The sequence below is a fragment of the Falco biarmicus genome, chromosome 5, assembly GCF_023638135.1.
Source record: "Falco biarmicus isolate bFalBia1 chromosome 5, bFalBia1.pri, whole genome shotgun sequence".
In the NCBI taxonomy this organism is placed as follows: domain Eukaryota; kingdom Metazoa; phylum Chordata; class Aves; order Falconiformes; family Falconidae; genus Falco; species Falco biarmicus.
Genome location: NC_079292.1, coordinates 42,129,037 through 42,149,958, shown reverse-complemented (window position 1 = coordinate 42,149,958; position 20,922 = coordinate 42,129,037). Strand labels below are relative to the sequence as shown.

Below are 20,922 nucleotides of genomic sequence, written 5' to 3'. Positions count from 1 at the left end.
ACAGACGCCTGCAGGTAGGGAAAATCTGCTGAAGTTTGCATCTACAGGTTTATGGGGTTTTGTGTGTCTTTGTTGCAGACTGTAGGGCTGATCTTAATATAACAAAAACTTGTGGGTGATAGTTTTGCTGGTGCATGCAGTTTAATCCTCTAATCCATTTGTAATCCGTTTCTAATCTGTCATTTTACACATGAATCGGTGTTGTATGTGTATACAATTATACAAGTATAGGATCGTCTGTGACCAAGGCCACTTTGGTGACAGGTTTTATTTGTCTCCTGGTTCTTAAGTCTGTATCCCAGTGCCTAGCTTGATGTCTTCTTTCTTCTAGCAGTTATTTTACTGAGCAGGATAAACTCAATATATTTTAAAGATGGGTAGGCTACACTTTTTTTAATAGTTTGTTCTTTTCTGTGAACATTAGTGATTTGACAGCATTAATTGGGTGACATTTGAAAAGGAAGCAAATTAAGATGAAAAAGTGGCAATTTACAGAGAACTGTTACATGGTTTTTGTTCAAATTATTTTGGGTGTGTGTAGTATTTATATAGGTTTGTATCTTAAAATCTTGGCATAGAAAGTATTCATTTGCTCTGACCTTTAAAATATAATGTTCTTATAGTTCCAAAAGTCATCCAAATTGGGAACTTACTTCCCTAAATGATATAGGAAAAAAACTTCTGTTGGATGTTGCTTATGCATATGCTTCTTCTGTAAGTTAAGATTATAAAAACAGTAGATTTTTATCTTGGGGTGCAAATGACTAACATTATCATTTAGCACTGACCCACAAGGATCACTTTCCTCGGTTTTTTTAACTCTTATTTGCACTCATGTTGTAAGTTTCAGTCCTCAGTGATTGTCTGGACATATACTGGTATGGATATCACAATGGCCCACTTCACAACATACAGCAGAAAAGCAAGGGGCAAGATTCCCCGCGGAATGACGATTATGGTGTGCCTGTTTTATCTCAATACTCTGACTTTAAAAGGCTAATAATAGAGTCAACCTTACTTATAAAATCAGAGAAGTTGAATACTGACAAAATCAAGTGGGTCATGTTATTCATGGTTCTTGAACTTCTCATGCTTCTTGAGAAGGTCTGTTTATACATTAATTTTCTGAACTATTGAACTTCAAGTACTGCTCTGAATGACAGTAATAACCTTTAATAGTTGGGTTTGATGCTGTTTCTCTATGGTTTAATAGGCTTGCTAGCAATCTTTCCCCTTCTCCTGCCCCCTAGATAGCTGAAATACTTGGTTTTATTACAACATGAAATGTTGTACTTACGTCGGTACTGTGTGTACTTATTTGACCATAATTACACCCCACAAGCACTTAGTACAGTAGATAATTTCTGTATTAACTTCTTCAGTCTTGTGCTACCTAAATAAAAAAATATCTGTATAAGCATTTTTAAACACAAAATCAGAAATAGATTCAGGTATGCTGACAGAAGCTTTTCAGTGATCATCTTCAACTGGAAATGTGCCCATTTTATTACATTTTTTTTTTTCTTTAACTTGGCTTCCTGAAGAAACTAGCTTATGCAATCGCAGAGTATCTGTGCTGTGTATCTTTTGATTGCATTGTCAGGTTTCAACTAAATTCAATTTAGGCATAAGGTAAGATGGTTAGTTGTTACAAGCTTTATGAAAACAGACAGTAGCAGAAACTGTATGAGTTCCAGTGGAGAAAGACTATAATATAATATGATTGCATCTCATTAGACATCAGAAAGTTCCCTTAAGCAAGGCTGCAGTTGTTTTAAAAAAAACAAACCGAACCAACTTGTACTATTGCAGACCTCAGCTGCACATTACAAAGTGTTTGGTGGCAACTGTAGTTTAAAAAATTATGTACCTGTGCTGTACTGTCTCCTCTGCTGGCACAGCAGTCTTTGTGGGATCTGGCTATCAGTCGGATCAGAAAAAAGAAAGAAAATTTTTTAGGTATTTGTTTAACGAGTTCTGTTATTCACAGTGTGGTTCCTTAAATGTACCTGTTGCCACGAGTGAATATTGATGCTTTGCTGTGTGTCAAGCCACTACTGTCTCTGAACATTCAGTATCATGAAAACATTGCATTAGACATTCCAAGTTATTTAAATCATCAGGCAGAAATCTATAGAAAACTATAGTCTATAGCGGCATTTGCATAGTAACTTTATTTTTTGTCATAGGGAAGATAAAACTTGCAAAAATATTTCTGTTCGGTTTCTATCTAAAGCTGCCATGACCAGAACTCTCTTCTTCCTTTAGGACACTCACCATCTTCTAACTTCAATAGCCTTGGTTCTACGTATTTTAGAGATTTTACTCATTTGGGAGAACTAGTGCATCACTAAATACCCTCATAACAGCTTCTTCCAGCTGTCATGTTGGAGCTGAACTTTGATCTAGTTGTGAATCAAGGTGGTACCCAGCTGCTCCAGCCCCTGAAGTTATTGAGTAGATCTTGAAAGGAAAGAGCAGTCCCAATAGCCAGTATTTTTGGTAGTAAGATAGCTTGGTTATGTAAACTAAATGGTGCCTTTTAGTTCAAACTCTAGCCTCTACAGCTCATTAAATAATTTGCACTTTAGGAAAAGAAAGATCAAAAGATTTCTGAATGTTTTAGGTATTTATTGCCTGTCAGCAAATATGATGAAGAACTGGAAGTGTGCAATTACAGAGAAATGTTCCCACACCAAGGCACAGCTCGCTGTGAAGTAAAGCTGAATGCCCTTTTGAATGTGTCTGTTACCTGCCACTGAACAGGAAAGTTACAACAAAGCCTTACGGTTTAAGATCTAAATGTCTCTGTTCATTTGGGGAGATGTGTGAGCTGGATGCAGCCTCCTTGAAACCTGTAATTAGATGACTCGCCCGTAGCTCTCCCAGCAAGGGGATGGAGCCTGTACCTTCACCAGCTCTTGGCAGTGACTGGTGCACCCCTCCACCCCCAACAAAAGTTGAAGTTCTTTCACACAGTTGAAAGGAGAGAAACCAGTGTAGGAAGGCATATGAATGCCAAGTTAGGAATCTTCCTGTCAAAGTTCCTGCTCTATGTAGAGAGGTGGACCATGCCAAAGGGAGGATAGGAGGAGGACTGGATGCAGGAAAGCATCCAGAAGGCAAGGTCAAGAGGATACAGGAGTTTCTGAGGAAGAGGTGGAGTGGAACTGTATCTAGCTGAGGGATGAGGTGACCTCAGATTTGGAGGGTGGAGGAAATCTGGAAGAGATTAAAGGATTTGTGGTGACAGGAGAGTTAGGGTTGGTAATTGGGAGTATGGGAAGGAATGAATGAGGGTGGGACTGGACTTGCAGTTGGGGAGTTAAAAAAAAAAAAAAACAAAGAAAAAAAGAAAAAAATATTTGTGCCAAGATCAGAAACTGCAGCCAAGAGGGTGGGGAAAAGAATGAGATGGGGAACAAGAGGAACATGGGTGGAGATGGGAAATTAATTCCACAGAAGCTCTAAAGCCCATGGGCAAATGCAGTGGAGTTTCTCCCTGGCTGGAGGGTGGAGACGCTACATCATGCGAGAAAACTCATTGCTATTTCTGGTGCCAGAAACAAGTGGGGAGCAGTCAGGTGCTTCCAGCTTGGTGTCTTCCCCTCTGGATGCCCTTAGGGCATCTGCAGGAAGCTACAATCGTAAGGCAGGAAATGCAGCGTTCCTTCGTCCAGTACCTGAAGTTGCTTACTGAAGAATTTGATAAACGTGTCAGTTACTGCTGATTGTTCTGTTGTCCTTTTGGTTCAGTTTACTGTATTTCTCAACTACAAATAAAAGCAATGTGAATAATTTACTAATATAAAGGTGACTTTTACATGAAATTATTAATCTGATTACCCAAATGTAAGTGTAGCCATAACTCAAAATTACCCTCATTAATTTTTAAATATTTCTCATAGTTTTTCTCAGATTTACTCAGGCATAACTACAGCTCACTGTACAATTTTCCTTTTTCTTACATTGGTATTTAAGGATGTTCTCTTGCAACTATGTTTTTGCTAAAATCAGAAACAAAGATAAACTCTTAAGATTCTGTTTCCTGTTTTGTTGAGGTTAGTTAGTGCTTTTTTTTTTCCTTTGATTTTCTAGCGACAGGATACTTAAATGTTTAACTGAGCTCTGGAAAGCTCTCTGACTCACGTTTGGTTTGGTTTAGGCTATTGGTTTCTTAAGCCTATGTATAAGTGGTTGGTGCTTTTAATAACAGAGTGAAGTGTTTCATATTACATACAACAAAATTACTGGTCTTGTTATTTTTGCAATCTCCTTTTGGATCAGGAATTACATCTGCATTCCAAAATGTGACAATTATCATATGTACACAAGTAAATATACAGTAAAATGGTTGTAGTATTGAGTCATTAACATACCTAATCCAGATGTGAGTAATCTAAGATTGTGAATTTATATGTGATCTGGTAAGACACACTTTTAAAAAATTAATTAAAATACAGTATGCATTCTTGGTGTGTGAATTTTCTACATCATTTGTCAGCCAGTATTTGGGGAGTGGGGGTGGTCAAAAAAAAATCTTGAGTTTAAAGTATTTATATGGTCTCTCATGACCCAGATAATTACAAAAACTCTGTTTTAGGAGTGTTCTTTTCTATTTTAAGCAGGATGGGCTTTTTGCTACCAAGAAGAGCATGTATCATTATAATGAGTTGGCTCTGGAGCCTTTTAATTTGTGTAGGTGTTATGTCGCGGTAAGCAGTCAGAGCTGCGATTCCAAAGAGAAGTATCTCGTCTACTGTAAAGATTACTCCCTCCTTGTTCATTTATATTGATCCAAATACATTTGTTATTGATGGGGGAAACATAATTTTTACATGTATGTATTTCTGACAGTGCAGTGGCAATGTAAGGTAACTCCTTGCTGGTCTTAGACCTGTGCTATACATTCGGGTCTTTGAAGAATGTAACCTGTGCTTTGCAGCGCAGTCCTCTTTATTTACTCTGCATATAGACCAGTTTGTTCACTTCTTTGAATTATTACCTTTATTGTAAAAATGTTCCTTTTCTACTTTAGGAAAAGCAGGATTCTATCACTTATGACCCTTTTGTTAAAAATTCTACTGGGTATTTATGAAAGTCTAGTGCCTTTGTGGTAATATGGCTTGTGTCTTATTTCTTTAAGTTTCTCTTCAGTCGGTTGCTGTTTGTCTAAGTGTTTCTGAACAGTAAGACTAAATATTCTTGAAAAATATGCGTTCATATTGCTGAAGAGTTAAGATATGCGGAGGTCTATTAGGGATAAAGTGCTGAGCTTGGTTTTGTCCATTGTGGATCAACTAAGATTTTAAGAGAGGCAAGGTCATTTAACATATTAACTGAGTATGAATACTCTGTGTCTAGTGTCAGGTGAGGCTTTATGCACATAGGGATACAAGCTTTCATTGGTACGCTTGCAATTCATTTCAATATGAATTGCTCAGCATGTGTGTGTAACAAGTAGCTTTTTACTGTATTCCCTAAAGCTGCTGTATTATAAATTATATTAAAGCTCTGAAATAACATGTGTGCATGTGTATACGGTGGGCAGTATTTGTTTCTGTTCTTTAAACAATGTTTCCATTTAGTTGTGAAACATACCTTTTGTTTATGTTTTCATATCTGATAGAAATGCATGAAGTGTAAGTGCATTTCTGTCACAAGGTAATACAGAGGTGCTCAGATAATTCAATTGATGTGAAATAGTTAATATTTTTTATTTAATTTGGCTTGCTGTATTCTAAATAATTAAATCTTTTTTCCTCATTTAATTCTGTTTCCAGACAGTGTAGTTCAGCCAGATCTTTATTACCATGAACTGTTTTGTTAAAAAAAAGTTCTGGAAGGCTGCATGAAGGGAGGAATGCCTTATTTTTTCAGGATATGTTTGTACGAGTAACCCCTGTCTATTCTGTATCTTTGAGTGCACATGGTAATCTTGTATGAAGTAAGGTTAAAAGGTAAACGGCATGGTACTGTTTCTTTTGGCTATTGCATTAAAGTGTTTGACCTTTAGCAACCTATTTTTATCTTGGGCAGTAAACTGTTTAGTTCTGCTTATCAAAAGAGACTTCACTGCTCTCTTTTCATGCTGTTCTTATCCAAAACACACTGTATCAATCCAACATCAGTAGACTTTATCAGCAACAGCTATTATTCTGCTGAGAGATACAGCATAAAAACGTTTGTTTATATTGTAACAGTACATTTTATTCAATAAATACTTTCATATATAGTTCTGTGGTTTCCAGTTTCGTTATCTGGTTTAGATCTTCTTTTGTATTACCTTCTTATTAGCTTACTCTTTTGGGTGTTTTTAGCTGTTTGACTTAAAATTACTTGTTTTGGTTTCTGCCCGAAAGTGAATTATTTTAGACTATTCAAACAATAACCTATTTATCTCTATAGATAAGGTTAATATGGCAATGTGACTGTGTTTGCAGATATTAATGGATTTCCTAATTATTTGAGGATATCTTCAAATCATCAAGGTGTTGGTGGTAATTTGAAATCTATGAAGTGTTTATTTGAAGGGTCAGCTCCCCCATCCCTTTAGTTGTCTGTGTGATTTGGCAGAGTGAAGTTCTATGCATTGAACTGTTGGCCAGAGGCAGAACACAGCAACGTCTCTGAAGTGACCACAATTCATAATGCTGCTGGTGATACTCAACAAATCTTTAACCTGCGGGAAACTTGAGTTGCTGGGCAGCCGCTAATTTGTTCTAGCTAGGGTTTTTTTTCATTGGCTTGTTCATTTAAATGATGCCTTACTGTTGTTACTTGCAAAGAGATAGTGGTATAATCAGCCTTCCTGTCTTACAGTTAGAGTCAATAATATATTTCATGAAGTAAATCCAAGAGGACTGAGTCTAGACCTCTAGTGTCCTTCTATGAGAAACAGTGTGGCCAGCAGGACAGGAGAAGTGATGGTCCCCCTGTACTCAGCACTGGTGAGGCCGCACCTCCAATACTGGTTTCAGTTTTGGGCCCCTCACTACAAGAAAGACACTGAGGTGCTGGAGCATGTCCAGAGACGGGCAGCGAAGCTGGTGAAGGGTCTGGAGCACAAGTCTCATGAGGAGCAGCTGAGGGAACTGGGGTTGTTTAGGCTGGAGAAAAGGAGGCTCAGGGGAGGCATTATCGCTCTCTACAACTGCCTGACAGGAGGCTGCAGTGAGGTGGGGGTCGGTCTCTTCTCCCAAGGAACAGGTGATAGGACAAGAGGAAATGGTTTTGAGTTGTGCCATTGGGAAGGGTTTAGGTTGGATATTAGGAAAAATGTCTTCACCTAAAGGGTTGTCAAGCATTGGCACAGGCTGCCAGGGAAGTGATTTGAGTCACCGTCCCTGGAGATATTTCAAAGCTGTGTAGATGTGGTGTTAGGGACATGGTTTAGTGGTGAACTTGGCAGTATGAAGTTGGACCCAGTGCTCTTAAAGGTCTTTTCCAACCTGAATGATTCTATGATTCTAAGTCTTGTCTCTTGAGTACTAGAAATAGCTCTCATTTTTTGGACTTAAAGGAATTTGTTGCATCATGCTGTTGTCACAATTTATAGATGTCAGGAATCACAGAAAGCTGCTTTTAAGCTATCTGAAGAATACAGAGCTAAAGCACTCAAAAAACCCCAACACAGAACTGTATTTGATGATCCCAGTTTTCTTCTATTGGTCATAATACTTTTTATAAGGACTGACTGAAGCCAGACTTGAATCAAAGCCTTTCAGCAGATGCCAGAATCTGAAGACAGACGAACACTTCAAAAAGTCACGAGTGTGTTCAGATATCTTGCCAAGTTCATTCCAAATCTGTCCTCTGTCAGTTCACCCCATCAGACAACTTCTGGAAAATGTTCAGTGACACTGGATTGAACAGGGCAGGCATTCCTTTAATGGGTTTGATAGGTAACGGTTCTTGTGCTGAAATGCTGCAGCATTGCTTAACTGTCTCATTAATAAAGGCTTGTAATGAGGAATCAGAAGGCCAATGTTTTAGTCTCAGAAATCTTTCAAAATACAAAACAGGCTTGTTTTTCACATGGAAAAATAGTTCACAAGGGAAAAAAGCAGTGATTCCCAAGCTTTTTTGAACAACCTAATCACTGTTATTCTTTGATATTACTTACGAGCTGTAACCCAAACTTATCAAACAATTACTTCCAAGTAAGTACTGTGGGATTCAGTCTCAGTGTATCCACTGAGTACATGCAGAACTCCTACTGCATTCCCTTGGAACCACAATTGGTAAATCACTGCCCTAAGACATATGATTTACTAACTATAAAAGACAATCTCTACTCCTTGTGGCTTTCTTTTTGGGGGGAGATATGCTTTCTATTTTTCCAATTTTTGGATCAGATTTCTGCTTCCAAATTGAGGTGGAAATATCTGGAATTGTGGGAACAGATTCAGAAGGATAGATTGTTTGGGTGTTGAATGCTAAAAATACAAAAGGAATAAGTATATTTGCAATAAAAATTGAGGCTTCATCATGCAGCTCTTCTGACCTGTCCACCCCAGCCATTGTGCTAGCTTTATGTTCTATTTCTTTATATTTTGTATTTGCCTGAAGATAAATGATAAGGTATGCAAATGTTTAAACACAGAATCCTGTGTGCTTTGTCTGCCTGGGTTAGGAGGGGTTCTCTTGGTCCTAGATGAGTTCAAAGAGACTGGACACACTAATAAGGCTACAGATAAATGTCCTCTGTAGATGTCATCCACAGCTGCTTGTCAGCTTCTCACTCAGAATAGGTGATTCCTCCCCGCAGCCCAACTGGTGTGTTAGCATGTGACCTAATCAGGCTGATTTTGCCTAAAAATTAATTTTAGTAGTCCTGCGTATTCCTGGCTCACACATCCAAGTGGGGTGATGGTTTCTGGCATGGGGATGGTGACAGCTGGGAAGGAGAAATCCTCTTTTGAGCAGTCACAGCTGCATATTGAAAAAGATACCCATCTGCAAGCTAAGGAAAGCTTACAGAAGTCTTCAAAAACATGGCCTTAATTTACATTTTCCTTTATTCGATTTTCTGTTTGAAATGAGCTCTTAAAGTGAATGATGAGAGCGACTATGTAGAGGGTAAAGACAAGACCATGACTTGGACATGAAAAAAAATTTGACCCATTATTGAGGCACTAATAAAACTGATTTGTGAGGCTAATATGATGTGTGAAGTAATTCTAAACTTTCAGAAACCTTAAGGTTTAACATAAACGAAGTAATAAAATGTTGGTAATTGAAGTAATTGTTTTTCTTCTTGCAGCTGTTGCTTTTCCTTTCTGAAAAGTTGTCCATTACATGCTACACAAAATAAGTAAACTACTGTATTTTCTTTATGTTTCACATGTGATTAAAAAACCTAGCCTTTGGCATGCATATCCTAAGCATTAAAGAATTTAAAAATAATGAAGTTGCTCTTTAGACAGAGATGATGAGAAAGTCTTCTCATTTAAGGGCTGGTTCTTAAATTAATTGATCCACTGGCTTTGAGTTTATAACAACAACGCTGCTGCCAGTTAATTGTGCAGCTGATCTACTGGGAGTTGCTCTTAATTGGAAAAGGCAAGATTTATTTTTTTTGTTTTCTTGTCTTGCTGTTTGTTTACATTGTGCCGTTGATGATAATACAGGTGATCCATACCTCAGGATAAAATTCTGTCTTGCCCATTAACAAAAGTGAGCCCTCTTAATGCAGAACGTTGAATCTGAGAATATCTGTAGAAGAGAATATTTTTTGAAATGGAATGTGTGAAGACTTTTCTTGAGGGAAAACTAAACTGCCGCAAGTCGCTTTTTGGTAAGAACAAACGCGTCATGGCTGATCTTGACTGCAACACAGTCCGCATGTGTTGATTTTTAACTACTGTACTTCCCATACAAAAATGTGACAAGGAAGATTTGGTTTGTCGTGCAATTGTTGCCATTAATATACAGCCCATTCTGATGAAGCTTAAATGAATATCACTTTCCTTTATGGTCAGTGGACATAACCGAAAGCTATTAAAGCATTTTTAACAAGAGAATTAACATAGACAGCGTCTTTTGTAGATAAACTTCACCCTTCCTGTTTTGGATGGAGCAATAAGTTTACCATAGAGCAGATTGTAGGAAATAGCTTTCCATCAATTCAGTATTTCATAAATAAAAAGTTGCAGGGCGAGGTCCTTCCTTTGGCATAAAGCTGATTATTTCCTGTTTAATCTGAAACTGGTGCATTTCAAGTAATGGGATATTTTTAACATTCGTCAGAGAGGAGAGTTTTTAGGACTTTTTTTTTTTTTTTTTTCATTTATGGTCCTGTGAAAATGCAACTTCTAGACTTGAAGATCACTATAGAACAAAGAGAAATTAATAGATATATAAATTGTTGATCTTTCAGACAATTTTTGGACTTAGCTGCACAGTTGTTTGTAGTTGGGCATACTTAAACATACAGCAGGGTATTCGTATACATGAGCTGAAAAGATGTCATTGATGTATCTGTAAAAGATTATCAGTACTTCTAGTGAGGTTTAGAAACCGATACATTGGAATTGCTATGCATTATTTGAATTCAGATTTATCATCTGCTTGCAGAAGGCACATGCTTTCTATAAGAATAATATGCAAGAGGTAAACTTAAACTAATACTGCTGTTTTACCTAAGGAACCCACAAGTTAATATATGAAGTAACACTACCCTCATCCAACACATCTGTTGTAAAGAAACCTATGAAATTTAGGCCACACACAAACTGGTCTCCAAGGGCCTGTAGTTGGTGTTAGAATGCTGTTATTATGTGGTCTGATTGCTTTACTAAAGAATTATCTCCAGTAAAACCATGTAACATAATAGTTCTTGCTCTCCCACATGGGAGCTACTTCTGCCTGACTGAGCAAGACATTTCTTGAAGAAGTGGTAATGCACTTGCTCTTGCCAAAATGTAATATTAAATGAAGTGTATCGTCATGTATGTTTTTGCTGCGTATCAATTCCTGTTCATTTAAACATTTGCTTAAAGTCCTCTACTGTAGTATTAAAAAATATTAAATATATGGATTTTCTAGCAATATATTTAAAGTGAATTTCTCCCTTCTTACTGAAAACTTGGTTTTAGTAATTTTTAAGCAATGGGGAACTACTTGGAAAATGTAAGTTTCCATAAATGAAAACTCTGTTGCTGAACTTTACAGGTATTAATTTGTCAGGCAGTACAAGTCATAGCAGTTCAAGGTTTATCTTGCACTGTGCTGAATACTTTGTATGTGATGCTTTCCCTGTTCACTTTGACTGAAAAGAGAACTGAGACAGTTCAGTAGTTCATACAAATGGTTTTCTAAATAGTGCTGACTTGGTTGGCTTTTGCTATGTTCAGAACTATGTAGCCTTGCTCTACAGATTTGTCCTTGCTGTGTAAGTGGAGCTGTAAACACTACAGTTTTTGAGGAGTTGTCTTTTTAATTGCTTTTTATTATTTTTTAGCTCTGCTCAGCTGTGTCATACAAAAGCTGCATGTTGCATCTTTGGATTGCTTTATAAGCAGTGAGTGAATGCACAATAACATGTAATTGTTTTGTTTGGACGGTGAAGGGAAGAAGAAAAGAGTTGAGGATGGATGATTGCTTCTCTACAGAGATGATGCTTTGAGGTATTATTGCTGAGGGGCAGAGCCCTGTACAACAGAAGTCATAGTGAGAATAGGCTGACATGCCAAAGACAAGGCAGCGTGGCTTTGTTCAGGCACTCCTGCAGTCACTGCACACCTGAGCCAGGCACAGGCTTCTCCTGAGCTGCAGTGGGCTCCACCCTGTGCAAACCCCATGACTTCACTGTAATTGCAGAGGTGTCATCAGAGGTATGATATGAAGCAAAGGGGTATCTGGATGATGTCTTGAGCTTAAACGGGAGATAATAGTTTAATGCAAGTAAAGAATTTGGCCAGCCTGTTTTCTTCTCAGTGTATTACACAGCATGGAAAAGAGCAAAGTTGTGTCTCAGGACCCAAGCCAACTCTTCAGGGTTTTCAGTTAAAGTGTATGTGTAAACTCAGCAGAGAGTTTGTTACTTTAGACATAGACACCTCTGCCGCCCCCCCCCCCCCCCCCCCAGTTTTACAGAGCATTTTTCATCTCTTTCCATACCAATATTCTACTTTAAAATGAAGTGGGAAGCCTTGCAGTGGCATTGTTTTAGAATGCATCTTCCTCTTGCAAATTAGTTTAATCAGAGGAATAAATGGAGATGCAGGCAGGAGATGCTGTGTCCTAGAAGCAAGATGCTGTAGACCAGCTGAACAGAAACACTGCGGTCCCATGTAGGGAGCAGCAACTGGCTCCCTGGGGAGTTGAGAGCGGGGTGGCTTCAGTTGCCTCTCCCAGGGGCCTCCCCCAACTGCTGTGGCACCCGGCGCCTGTCCCTGCTATGCTGTGCTGGTGCGCTGCCCCCCACATTGCTGGTCCTGGTCCTTGAGGGCAAAGCAGAGTTCAAATCTGAATTCAGGCTTCTTTTAAAATGATGGCTATATCAGCATCAGTTTCACATAAGAGACTTTCAGCAGACCTTTCAGTCAGGTGTTCAGATGCCAAAAATAGTGGGCTTACATTCTGAAAGCCAATTAAATCTGTTAAACCAGGCACTTGAAACTTTCCATGGAAAGGGAGGCAGAATTGCATTTAAGTGCAATTAACTTTTAACATTTTGCATATCTTCAGTAAGAAGCAAATTAACATGGAATTGTTCATTACTACATAGTAGATTAAATAACTTGTTTCCCCAAATTTGCATTTAAATAGATATCTAATTGGTCCATAAACACATTGATCAATGGGTGCAGAATACATGGTTTCAAGGCAAATTTGTTAGTAGTTTTTAAGAAAGAAATAGAGTAGACTTGTTGATATTTTACAATTAAAAATTGTATACCAGTATTGTAACCAAGTATTAACTTTGTTGTACATTAATTAGGCTTTTTGTAACCATGAGAAGTAGTTAATCTTTGTTGAAAACCAGTTATAAATGGCTTGATCATGAGAATTGTCTGCAAGTGGTTTAATGACAGTTCTGAGCATTCTTTGCACTGTGGAGCTATAAATTTATATATTGTACTCATAAGCATATCAGTACGATTACATTGCCACTGCAGTAATGAAATTTTCTTTGTACTCTTTCAGTAGAAGATTAGCTTATTGTACTTGAGGAGAGTAAATTTTGGGTAAGTTCATAAAGTCTAATTTGCACGGTTGAGAAAAGCCAAGATAGTATGTAAATAAATTAAAAAGAAGTGATTTGGGGGGAGGTAATAATTCCTTTAAAGAGTTGTCTTTGGCAAAGAAAATACTGTGACACCAGCAATACTGAAGTCATTCAACGTGACTTCAGCTTACATGCACAATTATAATGCAGCATCTCACTGCATATGCAGTCAGCTTAGAGCTACATCTACATTACAGAATCTTTTAGTATTGCTCTTAGTTAGGAGTACAAGAAAAATTATACCACATAGTCTGTCTACCCAGGCTGGGAAAACCTGGCATCGATGTGGCTGTGTTAAGAGTGCTTTGTCAGACTCATTTTAGGTCTGCTGAGGAGGGGAAATACGAAGCTGGCTTATACCACGAGAGGGCTATGCTGGCCTATAGCTGTCCTGGTTTAGCTAGAGGAACAAAAGCTCTTACCTCTGTCAGGTGTAGAGGAGCCCTGGGGCATCACTGAAGCAAGAGAGATTTCAGGCAGTTTGCTCTTGCATCAGTGCGGTGTCTGGAGGGGATGTGGTACCGCTTTCAAACTTGTGCTGTACTTGTGCTGTGCAAGTTCAAGCTCTGCTTTTGTCAGAAGTCAAACTACCAGTGAGCATGTTGTTTCTTTCCTCCTTGCGTGGGGTATTTGATACTTGTGGGAAACGTGACATTAATAGCTGAAAAGTTTTTGTCTTCTGAAGGATATTAAATGAATACTTGCATGAATCACAGATACAAGATTGTGATTGCTGGGCATGTTGGGTCTTCTCAAGGGTGAGTTAGTATCTAAGGGTTGCAGGCTGTTGAACGTGGTTTCTGAGCCACAACCCTAACTCCTCCCCCCATGTGAACTGAGCCTTGAGGGTCTTTGGCCTTCTGGATGAGGAGCTGAGAACAGGCATCTCTTGAAGATGAGCACTGACTCATAAGCACTGATGGTGGGCTGTATACATATGGTGCAGAGCTGCTCAGAGAGCCTAGAGTTGCATCCTGTTGCTATGGAGGAGGAGTCCTGGTGGAGGTGAGAGAGCATTAGGTGAATCTCTCAATGTATGGAATGATAATACTCAAAAATGCAGGAAAGGTGGTGATAAAAAAGACCAAGGAAGGGATTGGAAACTACAGATTAAATCATGGGCATCGCTTTCCGTTGCTAAATAGTCACATCCACTTAAATGGACGTGGTCCTCCTCATGCCTGGTGGTCCTGCTTGTGTTTGTGAGCAGAAGTACCACCTTCTGCACTGAAGTGAATTTGCCCATCTCTCGCATAAAGCTGCACAGGCTTGCATGTGCAGGTCTCTGGATGATTCCTATCCAAGAGGCTTTTACATGTGCATAAAGCCAAGAGCATTCAGGAGAAGTGCCACAGTCATATCCATTCAAAACCATAGCTGGAGAAGACAGTTAATGTTGTCTACCTTTATATAGAATAAAGCCCATTCATTAGAACAATTCCTCCAGAAATGAAAACTGAAGATTCAGTTGAGTCTTCTGGGGTGGACAGGAGAAATTTGCATCTCCCGTTTGCTACGCAGTTGTACTTTCTACCAGCTGTGGGCACGGGAGGTACAGAAGCTAACTTGTAGCCTGGTGGGACCAGTCTTCCTGAGGGTCGCTCCAGTTATGTGGGAACTTCTGTCTTGTTTTCCTCTTCTTCAGAGGCTGCTTAGAGCAGGAATTAGTTTTAGCTCTTCTAAATCACCTCGAGAATTTAAAAAGCCTTTCTTTGCACAGACCATAGAGCTAAGGTGGGGAAATGGTACACGGACTGAAATAAGGGTGGCGAATATCCCCATTTTAACTTCTCTATTTTTCCTGGCCTCATCTTTTTTGAATATTACGGGGGTTTTTTGCTGTTGAAATGAAGCTGCTTTTTGGCCAGGTATGCAAGACTCTGAGACCAAGATGACAAAAGTTTCTGACTCTTCTTCAGACTGTAGTCACTCACAGGGGAGGACATCTTAAGTTCTAGTTTTTCTCATTACAGTTTTTATTGTCCAAGAGCTCTGTTGTGCAAAATACATGGGCAGCTCCGCAACAGGTTTTGAGAAGAACATGGGGCTGTGCTAGGCAGAGAAAGGAAATGATGCAGAATTCGTCAGTGAGGAGTAGACATGTCATCAAGATATTCCCTAGCTAGCTATAATTTCATCCATGCCCATAGTTCAGGTTTCACACAAAGTTTTGGTGATGGTGTTTTGCACCCATCAGTTTATCCATTCAATATGCTTTCTTTGGTTTAAACAGAGACAAGTTTTAGGTTACTGTTGCAGGAGGGATATAGCAGTCTAAGGCATGAGCAGTCCCCACATGCTTGCTTCAGCCCCTCTTTCTTCTCCATCAGATGTTAAATGTCCCAGAGCTGAGCTGGAAGAAGAGATGTGTGGTATCCTTCACCTGTTTCACATCAGTGTCATACATCGTAATTTAAGTCACTGTTGATGGTGCCTTAGGGTTAACTGAAAACTACGCAGACTGTAGATGAGGGAGTTCTCGGAAGTTTTATTCTGCCTGGTGAGTTCAAGGGCTTGATCACCTCTGACCTGGGGGACTAACATCACCATTGCTTTAGCTAGATCTGGAAGTAAGTGTCTTTTAGCTATATTTAAACAGTTCTCAGTGCAAATTTTGGTTTCGTTTTATCAAATACACGAGGAGTGTTCACTAACATGTTGTAGGTGCGTCACACCTTCAGATTTGCATCCAGATAAAGCCTAAGTGCTCATACAGAGACTAGCACAGTGAAGGGTTGATCTCAGCCAGAACTTCTACGCTATTATCATGTAAGAATAAAAAGAGTTAAAATGCCATGAGAATAATATGGAAGTGGGCATATTTATGATCCTTTGACCTCACAGGTGGCAGATGTGCTGATTTTGGAAAACTCTTCAAAGAGAACTTGAATTCAGCTTATATACTTCTCATTCACAGGAAAATAAAGACTCTGTGCGTGTACTTGTGTATATATATATATACACACACCCCTACCTTGTGTGTGTGTGTGTGTGTATAAAATATATATTTGGGAATAGAACAGCTGTTTCTGCTTCTCCTTCATCTGCTTACTGGAGTGTTACATGTTCTTTCTGTTACGCTGGTGCTGTAGCTTAGGTCAGAGAATAAAGTATGCTAGGGCCTTGGTAAATGATCACCCTATGGCTTTAGCTGTTTTCAGGATTACCTGACCTATATATCAGACAGAATAATCATGTCATTGGTATCATTTCCTTTCTTGTTTTTCAATATAAAAATGTTATTTCTTCTTTCCCCACATGTGGAATCATTTTCAGGTTTTAGTTCCAGATGTTTACAGATGAGCTTTCTGTGGTCTGAGCTCAAAATCAGTATCAGCTGGAATTTTAAAGACAGGATTAGTTTCAAACCTTGTTGGGTTACAAGTTCTTTCAGTATTCTTCTATAACAGAAAGCTTTTTTTTGCTTGTTTGGAGTCTTTCCTGCTGTTTTCTTTCTTCCTCAGACATCACATTCTTGGGTTATTTTCCAGAAATACCCTCCTTCTCTTCTGTAGAGAAGGTGGATTTTAATATGCCATGCCACCATCCTCTTTTTCAAGAAGTTTGAGTGCTTTCATAATTTTTTCAAATAGTTGACTTTACCATTAGGCTGTGATCAGTATCTTCAGTGAATGGTACTCTTACAACTGATAATCTTTACTCCCTTCTGCAAAGCATAGTAACCTCTCTGAGGGTTGGTAGTCGTGCACTGGCTTCAGATATAAACTGGTTTATGAGGTTACTTCCACTTCACAACTGTGGCTCACAGTTCTCTCAGTTGTGCTGATGCGTCTGGTTTTAGAATTGCATCACTGAATCACATTCATTGGAGGGGAAATAATTTTAAAAGGGATCATCTCAGTGATGCAATTTATGTCGCAGCTATACAAATAGGTTTATCAACATAATTGAGGAGGCAGATTGCACCAGGAGGATCAAATTAGCAGCTGGGGTAGAAAGCTTGTTGAGGGAAAATTACTCAATTATTGTGAGAGGACCGGAGCTGTTTCCTTTGTTTTCTGTTGTTAGAACTGCCTTCCTGCTCCACCTTCGCCCTCTTCCCCTAATGTAGGTCAATTCTATTTTTTTAAAAAGTCTTTTGTCACCAAGTATTGAAAACGTTCATCTTATGTGTGAAGGTGTTCAGTTTCCAGACTGTTGTGACACAAAGTGACTTCTGACTCCAGGCGCAGCAACAATGATGGCTTTTCTTGATTCTCCTCCAAGTCTTCTTTTGTGAAGGTTCTGAAGAAAAATGTGCTTAGAAGGAACTAATAATTTATACGCTAAGGGTCAGAGAATTTCATCTGGATTAGTTCTTTGTGGTGTGTGAGAGAAATAGCAGATAGCACTATTTGCCATTAATTTGAAGACCAATTAAAAGTAGAGCATTTCCTGTGGTTGTAGCGGTGGGTGCCTCCCCGCGCAGAAGCCGGGGTGCTGTGTCTGTTCTCTGTGAGCGTCAGAGTTCCACCGGTGCCGGTGGTGCGCAGCATGTGCTGAAGACTGACAGTTACCAGGTTCATTTACCTGTGGAAGATGGTTCACGCGTCCTTGGTCTGACCACTTCAAAGGTGATAAAATAAGACAAGTAGACATGGAATAAAGGGGGAGAAAAAAAGTTTTGAACTATTCTCCCCAAAACATAATGGCTCTGGGGAGAAAAAACCTTTCAGACATCGTTGTGTGAAGGTGCTAGCAAGCATGCTTGCAAGTACTTGAAAGGCACAAATTATCCAAAGTGCAATACCATCTGTCTGTCGTATGGCTAATTAGAGACAGTGATTCTTTCTGAACTTTTTCCTTGCAAAGAGAAAAAAAAGTAACTCAAATTTACTCTGTTTGAAGCTCTCTGAGTACTGTATTTTACTTGCTGTGGAACATGAACTCTGAGAGTCTGGGGTTTGTGCTGCTATTTTACTACCAAAGAGCTAAACATACAAAGCAGGAAACAAACCCCCTCCCAGAAAAAACACCATGTGCACACTGTTCCCACACTGAAGATGTTTAGCTGCAGTGTGGTTTGGGCTGCACTCTTCTCTTGGACTTTGTAATCTCAATTGAAAGTAAGTTTCTTCCAAAAGGTTTTCTTTTATTTGCCAACCAGCGTTTGAAAAGTAGGTCTCGTTTTAAACTATTTGTGTAGAATATACTATCAGGCCTTTGAGAACACCCTTTGTTAAGGGTATCATGTGAAGTCATTGTGTTTCTGGGAATAGTTCAGTTTGTGTGCAGAATGTTTGTTTTGTTTGTTTGCTTTTTTGTTTTTTTTACTGCTCCTCTGACATGAATGTGCTTGGGCTGCCCTTGGACTGGTCCTTATGAATCAAACAGTATAGTAGTGTTTGGGGGTGTGTGTGTGGTTATTTGTTTTTTTTCTTTTTTACTAATGAGAAATTGATTATATACAGTTGTATCATGTCTGTCCACAATATAGCTAAATGTCAGAGGAAAGGGTCACACATACTTATAAAAAAACAAGTTCTAACATGGGCACGCAATACTAAAAGGTAGTCATGCTTCGAGGAATATCAACATCTTAGCTTTTTTTCCTTCTGAAAAATACAGAGATGTAGAACTTACTTATCTTCATTGAAAAAGCCAGTGTATTTTCTAAACAGAAATTGGCCAAGGAGGTGTGAAAATGAACTGCATCTGGCAGTTGGAAGACTTTGACAAGTTCCTTTTTTGGTGGATGTTTAGATTAATAACCTTAGCTGGAATCTGGGGAAAAAAAAAAAAGATTATTTTTTTTTTTTTGAAAGGCCACTGATTGGCTTTGAAAACCACCTAAGAGCGTACGTAGTCAGATGTTTGTTTGAAAAACAGTTGCAGTGATAATGAGAAGTTACTTCTCAACTGTGGTACATAACTGACTTGCAAACTCTGCATTCCCTGCAGTACAAGATCAGACAGGTTCATGTAAAGAATTGCCAGAATTTCTCTTCTTCTTAGTGGTTGAATCACCAATGCAGTCAAATTAATTGAAGTCATATTTGTCAAGGACTTCTACAGGAAACAGATAATCCGACAAACAAACATATATACATAATTTGGTGGAATTTTTTAAATACAACTTGTATTTAAAGTATTAGGAAAGATTACAAACTAAGTTACTGGTGCTTTGTATAAAGACTGAGGTAGCTAGACATGCCACAGTTAAATTAGTTTTACGTATATTTGCGATGAAAATCTGGTTAGCCTTTGCAGTTTGCCATGATTTATTAAATATTGCTGCATTAGGAACCTAATCTCTCTTTTTAAGGTATTTCTTCCAATTAGAGTTGCTTATATTAGTGCAGGTCAGAAGAGAGGAAAAAGCAAATATGTCTTACAGCTGAAACTTGCATAAAATCCAGTATTCTTTGGTTTGGATCTACAGTAGCACCTAACTCTATGTGGGCTGTTGGCATGCTAATGTAGAGTCTTGCATTTAACCATTTTCTAAAATCTGTTGTTTCTAGGTCTACAGACAAGACTGTGAAACCTTTGGCAAGGTAGTGAAGATGCTAATTGATAAAGATCCATCATTAGAGAAGTCCATTCAGTTTGCCCTGAGGCAGAATTTGCATGAAATAGGTGAGCGATGCATTGAAGAACTCAAACTTTTCATTGCTCAGTACGATGCTGCCAAACAAGATCTGTCAGAATCCTTCAAAGAGGGCTCATACTAAGGACAAAAATACGCTTTTAGATCCTCTGCATTGTGTATGCCATGATACATAAGTCTGCTTTTTGCAGGGAAAGAGGAGATCTTGTTGGAGATTTAAACCCAAGGCCTGCACTACTCCGTAGTAGCTCAGGTGGCTGTGTCTTCTTGTTCACTGTGGTCTCCGCAATTGTATTCTTCCTACCTGTACTTGTTGACATATATTCCTTTGAAAGGATGTTCTTTTCAAAAATGCTGTAAAGTGACAAACTATTTTTGAAACCTTTACACAGTTACCTAGGAAAAAATGTTCAGTCCAATGTATGTACACTTCTGTTTTGATGTTTATAAGTGTAACTTCAAACACTGTATTTTTTATTAAAATAACAAGAAGCAGCTCTTCATTCCTCAACTTACGCAGAAATATGTCTTGTTTTCATATATACTGTAGGAAGGGAGGACTTGCAAAATCGGTCACAACTATGGTTTAAATTATTTATTGTAGTTTAAAGTTCAGGATCATTCTGTAAAATTACGGCAGTGGTTATCTGTAGTCTCTGACTACCAATGCAACTCTTAACTACTTGATAGAAGAAATGCTATATTTTTTTTATAGTTGCAGGTTCTGCAAATGCCTTTAAAATTTTGGTGTTTTCCATATCATGAGTCATTACTAGTAGGCAGTATTATGTAGGATGAATTCTGTGTTTTATTACTATTTGCTACTAAATGTTTCCTTTCTTGTTTTTGACTACAGCTTACAGAGTGTAACTGCAGGCAGCCACTGAGCAGGGAAAGGTCTGTTCTACTCTCTCCCTCTCTCCCCTTACGCCTTCTCACCATTTTTTATCCATTGGTTTTAACTACTAGGAGGTTGTGTGTGATCTTTACTTCCAACATCAAGAAGGAGCAGGAACTTGGGGTGGCAAGATGGGGCAAGGAAAGCGAGCAGACAGTCTCTTTGGTAACTCCAAGGTGCTTTGGATTAGGTGTAACATGAAGTTGAGCCCTAATGCCCAAAACTCATCACCATTTCAAA

The 20,922-nt window shown here is 38.7% G+C and overlaps 1 protein-coding gene across 4 annotated transcripts in view; it reads left to right on the top strand.

Moving 5' to 3' along the window:
- Nucleotides 1-20,295, top strand: part of PPHLN1 (periphilin 1) — a 70,505-nt gene extending 50,210 nt beyond the window's left edge. For all 4 annotated transcript variants that reach the window (XM_056338893.1, XM_056338894.1, XM_056338892.1 and 1 more), the window contains exon 10: nucleotides 19,699-20,295. In XM_056338893.1, coding sequence (XP_056194868.1) covers nucleotides 19,699-19,908 — 210 coding nt within the window. In that variant the 3' untranslated portion in view covers nucleotides 19,909-20,295. The remainder of the gene's footprint in view (nucleotides 1-19,698) is intronic.
- The last annotated feature ends 627 nt before the right edge of the window (nucleotides 20,296-20,922 follow it).